At 37.9% G+C, this 5988-nt stretch overlaps 2 protein-coding genes across 2 annotated transcripts; both read left to right on the top strand.

Moving 5' to 3' along the window:
* Positions 1–122: 122 nt before the first annotated feature.
* On the top strand, positions 123–1523 carry LOC113346141 (serine/threonine-protein kinase EDR1-like; the record flags this gene model as incomplete). Its single annotated transcript, XM_026589730.1, has 6 exons — positions 123–217; positions 657–735; positions 874–972; positions 1085–1153; positions 1245–1294; positions 1376–1523. Coding segments are annotated over 6 exons (540 nt in total), but the record flags the coding sequence as incomplete, so codon positions are not given.
* Positions 1524–2258: 735 nt separating this feature from the next.
* Positions 2259–4796, top strand: LOC113346142 (purine permease 3-like). The gene is made up of 2 exons (XM_026589731.1): positions 2259–3074; positions 4113–4796. The coding sequence occupies exons 1-2, from the start codon at positions 2376–2378 to the stop codon at positions 4467–4469; spliced, it is 1056 nt and encodes a 351-aa protein (XP_026445516.1). The 5' UTR covers positions 2259–2375; the 3' UTR covers positions 4470–4796.
* Positions 4797–5988: the final 1192 nt, after the last annotated feature.

Genomic DNA, 5988 nt, shown 5'->3' with positions numbered 1-5988 from the left:
AAGCTAAGCTCCAACGACATACTACTACATTAATTGAACAGGTTGTCGTGCTATAGTTTGATGATTATTCATTTGTGAATTTGTTTTTCCTATCTTTGATTTCTGATATTGATGGCTCTCAGGCTCATGTGCGACTGTGTATCACGGCCTATGGTGTGGCTCCGTATGTTCTCTTTTACATGTTGGCATTTTTCATTTGTGGCAATGGAATGAACTAGTAAGCAGGATTATTATACTTTCCAAGGTGTTGATTAGAGATAATTGCTACTTAAAAACAGGATGTTGCTGTGAAGGTATTTTCTGCATTCGGTTACTCGGAAGACTTGCTTCGAACCTTCAGACAAGAGGTAGTATTTTCTGTTTAACCCAATCAGTTATATTGCCAGAAGAACTATTGAACAAAATTGACACAGTAGTAACTTCCTTTACTCATGAAGGTTTTACTTATGAAGAAGCTCCGGCATCCAAATGTTATACTGTATATGGGGGCCGTATCTTCACCTCAAAATTTATGTATCATCACTGAGTTCCTCCCACGGTTCATGCTCCACTTTAACCCATTTTATTTTATCTATGTTAAAAGTTTGTGCTTTTTTAACAAGCGTATTTTGATCCATCTTTCATATTTTAATGTGCCAAAAACTTACCTGTTGCAGTGGGAGTTTATTTCAGTTGCTTCGACGTAACCCTCCTGCATTAAATTGGAAACGGCGTGTTCTCATGGCTTTGGACATCGTTAGTAATCATCGATATTCAAACCCCAGACTGTCTGGCCAACTCAAGTGTTAGACACTTACAATTTCTGTAGATAAAAAAAATAGCAGTTTATTTTCTGATTTCTTTTTCCCTTTATTTCAATCCTTATATGTATAGGCACGAGGTATGAATTATCTTCATTGCTACAATCCACTAATCGTTCATCGTGATTTGAAGTCGTCAAATCTGTTGGTTGATAATAACTGGAATCTGAAGGTATGCGTCTGTTAATTAATTGTTCTTCTTTTCTTGAAGAATGCTTAATACATTGACATTTTAATGTAGAGAAATAAACTTTATATTGTCATTGTCTAAATTCCAATATTAGGTTGCGGATTTTGGTCTCTCACGCCTCAAACATGCAACCTTTTTGACAACAGAGAACGGGGAAGGAACGGTAACATTTCAATACACTGGCACGGTAGCAGTACCTTAATTCTTGAACATATCATTAAAGTTTACCCTTGAGATTTTTTGGTTTCCAACAGCCACAATGGATGGCTCCAGAGGTCATACGCAGTGAGCCGGCAGATGTGAAGTAGGTTCAAATTTTATTAGTCATCAATACTCTTAAATAATTTTGGTATAATAACTAATACATGCATGGGAAACTTTCTAGATCTGATGTGTATAGCTTTGGAGTTGTATTGTGGGAGCTTGCTACCCGAAAAGTTCCTTGGGATGGTTTGATCCCAATGCAGGTGATTGCTGCTGTAGGGTTCATGGACCAACAACTTGAGATCCCAGAAGATACCGACCCACAATAGGCATCTCTCATCCAGACTTGCTTGCACAGGTGGATATCCAATTTTGTTTCATAACCACCAAAATGGAGGGAAATTTCATACTGTTCAATTTTCTACTTTGATTAATTCTCATAGTTTTTTGCATTTGACACCTTACAAATTAGTGACTCAAAATGCCGGCCAACATTCGGAGAGCTGCTTGAAAGGTTGAATGTTCTGCGGAGATATTATTTTGCTGAAAAGCCTAAATAAGTTTCTTCTTTGCATGGGGTGTTGGCAAGTGTCAATATGGATGCAACAGATTTCAAAATCAGTGGTTGGTTGACGAGTGTAAATATAAGCTCAAGTATTTGTACTGTAATTTTGAGGACATTCATATGCGTTGTAAACCAATTAAAGCCATAGAAAAGGCTTGAAAAGAGAAACGAAAACTTACTCCTAAGCCGGCCTTGTACGTAGCTATAAAGAGTTTAGTGTTTGTTGAATTAAGTTTTTCCTATAATTAAATGAGTTTAGCTTAGCACTTTGCCATCTTAATAATTAATGACAAGGGAATTTCAGGACGGTTCTGTATTTGTAATTTCTTAGTGGTAACAAAAATCTTGGCAAACCAACATCATCAAATTCAAGCAAATAAAGAAATAACCAAAGTTAACATGACAAGGCATTCTGACGTGCACGGCTCAGCTCCATTAACCGTCCCAACATTTGCTTTTATCAACCTTTCTTCAAACAGTGGAGTTTTGGATCTCCACTAACTCCACTCATACCACTACTTATCCTAATCAGGTACTTTTAAGAAACCTCCTAAACCTATTTAATGTAGACCTTTCAGTAAGTACCGTGTACTAGCTAGCTAGTCTTAATTCATTCATGGGAAAATACCTTCTGCTGTTCAATTGTATCTTGTTAGCCGTTAGCAGCGCTGGCGGACCGCTTTTACTCCGTCTCTACTTCATTCATGGCGGTAAGAGATTATGGTTATCAAGTTGGCTAGAAACTGCAGGGTGGCCGATTTTATTTCTTCCCCTTTCACTTTCTTACTTCCTCAAACGCCGCAGATTCAAAAACGGCCAAGACGAAAAACCAAGTAAATTCTTCATGATCACACCATTTCTCTTCATGGCTAGTGCTTTCATCGGACTCTTAGTTGGCTTGGATGATTACTTGTATACTTATGGGGTTTCTCTTCTGCCCGTCTCAACATCTGCCCTGATAATGTCTACGCATCTGGCCTTTACGGCTGGCTTCGCTCTTTTTATGGTTAAGCAAAAATTCACCTCATACTCGGTAAATGCAGTTATTTTATTAACAGTCGGAGCTATACTTCTGGGTCTTCATTCAAACGGTGATACACCCGTACATGAGTCGAACAGAGATTACTATCTGGGTTTCGTTATGACAATCGGAGCATCTATTATTGGCGGATTATTGCTGCCGTTGGTTGAGTTGATGTACAAGAAATCAAAACAAACCATAACATACAGTTTGGTGATAGAGCTGCAGATTGTGATATCTGTTTTTGCAACTCTTCTCTGCACTGTCGGGATGCTTGTCAACAATGACTTCAAGGTACCAAATCTTCTGAACTTTTCAACCAATTCGTTGCTCGCCTGAACCTTAATTCTCTATGTGAACTTCTTGTTAATTATTGTTTAGCAGATAAATGCTTGATGAAATGAAATCCAGCCTCACATACCTGATGATCTATTATTGTTGAAGTTAAGTCATTTGTGTATGGCAGACCTTATTATGAGACCGGCCGTTAACAATTCAAGATCTTAGATCATCATTCTCATCAAAAATGATTCCTACCAAGTCCCATCCTGACATAGGTCTACCTAGTAAACATCATATTTTGGTCCAATTCATATTATCCTTATCTTTTAAGTATTCCACCAACAATCCCAATTCTTAGTGCTCTAACTTTAATATCCTATTTTAATAAGTAGTGGCAGGCAACCTTTACTTTTTGTAAGTTGGACGCGTAAGTACACGAGAGATACCAACTGCATTTAAAAGCATTCTAGGGCATGTATGCTTACTTGCACATTTGGGTATAACCGTAATATGGAATAGTTTGTTATCTGTTAATTTTGCGCTTGACATCTGACGGGGCTTGACTTACTCCATGACAGATACCAATGCCTGGTGGGGCTCGACTTACCCCGAGTCAGATAGCAATGCCTGGTTTGACGCTTGAGTTGCCAGTTACATCTGCTCAGAATCTTATAATAAGACTCGCCTCATTTATTTCCAATATTTGATGTTTTTAATCTTGAGTCAAAACATTCAAACGAGTGATCAGCAAAAACAAACACCTTTGAGGGATGTTATTTATTTTTTTTTCTCAGCTTGAGGGACGTTATTTTGATTATTTGAGGCCCGCTCTATGTGATCTTGGACACGTTGTAATTGGGTTTCCATCGCCTCGATGCTTTTTAATACAGCCTTGAAATTAAGTTTCTTTTGGTGTGACCAAACATGTGGTGCATACATGCATGCATGCGGCATCATTTTGGATGGAACTAGCATTTGTATGTTTCCTAACATTAGAATCTGGTGTCAGTTGCTGATGTACGGCATTTTAATTAATTTGTTACTTCGTAGGTAATTCAAAGAGAAGGAAAAGAGTACGAGCTCGGAGAGACGAACTATTACGTAGTGCTTGTAGCTAGTTCAATAACTTGGCAGCTGTGCTACTTGGGAACAATAGGAGTTATTTTTTGCTCTACATCTTTACTTGCTGGAGTTATAGGTGCTGTTGTACTACCAGTTATAGAGATCCTAGCAGTCATATTCTATCACGAGAGTTTCAAAGCTGAAAAGGGCATCGCTTTATTCCTCTCGCTCTGGGGTTTCATCTCTTACTTCTACCTTGAAATCAAAGAAAGTACGAAACCAAAGAAGAAGCGGAGTTTGGAGTTAGAACAAGGTGACTTGACTGTTTCTTCGCAGTCAAACTAGAAAATGGATGTCTCTAAATGTTCGGATATATTTTATGTAAGTTTGTAATTAGTGGTCTCATTGTCGAATAGGAGGTGCATTTATGTTATTTTGTGAAGTTGATACTTGATATTATAGGACCCTAAAACATTCAGGGAACATGTTAACAAAGGTCTCACTTTCACAACCCAAGTCTTTTTCATTCTTGGAGAGACTATAGTTTGGTTCGGTGCAGTTTTGTTAGTCGTATAAGATATGTTTTTCCAAACTTCATGCTAGGTCAGGTCTTGCTACGGGGATGTATAACTTTGTTTGGGGTGCAACTAAGCATATATAGACTTGCGAAGCCCACTATTTTTTTTCTTGTTAAATTGGGCCTGGGAGAGTTAGCTGGAGTAGGTGTGTACTTGTACACCCATCCCATGCTTCAAGGTGGCTCCGCCCCTAGAGTTAGGGGTGAGCATGGGCCGGTATGGACCAGTTTTCACCTCATCCGCATCCAATCCAATACACTACGGATTTCAAATTTGACATCCGCATCAAATCCAGATCCAACGGATTTGCATCCAATGAATGCACGGATGGACGGATTGGATGCGGATAATCCAATGAATTTGTTTTAGTTAAAATTCATAGTAAAGAAAATAAAGCGAACACAAATGACTCCTTATAAAACCTACATATCCTATATATGTATACAAATATAAAAATGTCATGTACAACACCCCACGCAAACACCTTAAAAATTCCTAAATGATCCATAGTATTCTCTTGAACTATATAAATGCCCTTAATTTAACGGATATGGATGTCCAACTGATTTTCGAGGTTGTATCCGGGCCCGATCAGTAAATCGTTGGATTTCGAAATTTTCATCCGCATCCAACCCATCAACGAACGTTCCGGGCATCCACCCATAAAAGAACGGTTGGTCCCGGTTAAATCCGCGGATTAGGGGCCAAATGCTCACCCCTACCTAGAGTTCGCACTTTCTTTTTTTGATTCAGAAAGAAAGTTTTATTGATTAACTGGGAAGATTACGACTGATAATATCACTATTCACCCAATTCAGGTTGGAAATCTGCTGGGCACTCAAAGTTGTCACTAATTTTCTTAGCAATTTTATCAGCTACACAATTCTTAAGCCTATTAACTGATTGACACTTAAAGTATTCATGACTCAATAAAAGAAACCTTATGTCAAGGATAATTCCTTGATTCATTCAGTGAACATAAGAAGTTCGTTCATTTATTGATTTAACTAGGACCTCACTATCCGTCTCGCCCCTGGAGTTCGCACTTGATATTTTTTGTTTTCGTTTTTTTTTCCTGGTCAGAAAGATCACACTCTAATTCCGTGTTTTTTTTTCTTTTTTTTTTGCCCTGGTCGGAAAGGTGTCACTTCGAGGTAAATAAACAATTATATTTTTATTTTTTTGAAAGAAAGAGGTAACCCTCTGTTTCATTGATAAGATAAAATTGAATACAACAATGCCAGATACATCAAAAGTGAAATACATGATAAAATACAAATGTATTG

Source organism: Papaver somniferum, unplaced genomic scaffold (genome assembly GCF_003573695.1).
Source record: "Papaver somniferum cultivar HN1 unplaced genomic scaffold, ASM357369v1 unplaced-scaffold_9358, whole genome shotgun sequence".
Lineage (NCBI taxonomy): Eukaryota > Viridiplantae > Streptophyta > Magnoliopsida > Ranunculales > Papaveraceae > Papaver > Papaver somniferum.
This window is presented reverse-complemented; position numbering and strand designations above follow the sequence as displayed.

Coding starts and splice junctions, on each gene's coding strand:
- LOC113346142 (XM_026589731.1), top strand. CDS start 2,376: ATGGGAAAATACCTTCTGCTGTTCAATTGTATCTTGTTAGCCGTTAGC. Junction 3,075..4,112: donor TTGTCAACAATGACTTCAAG/GTACCAAATCTT, acceptor GTTACTTCGTAG/GTAATTCAAAGAGAAGGAAA.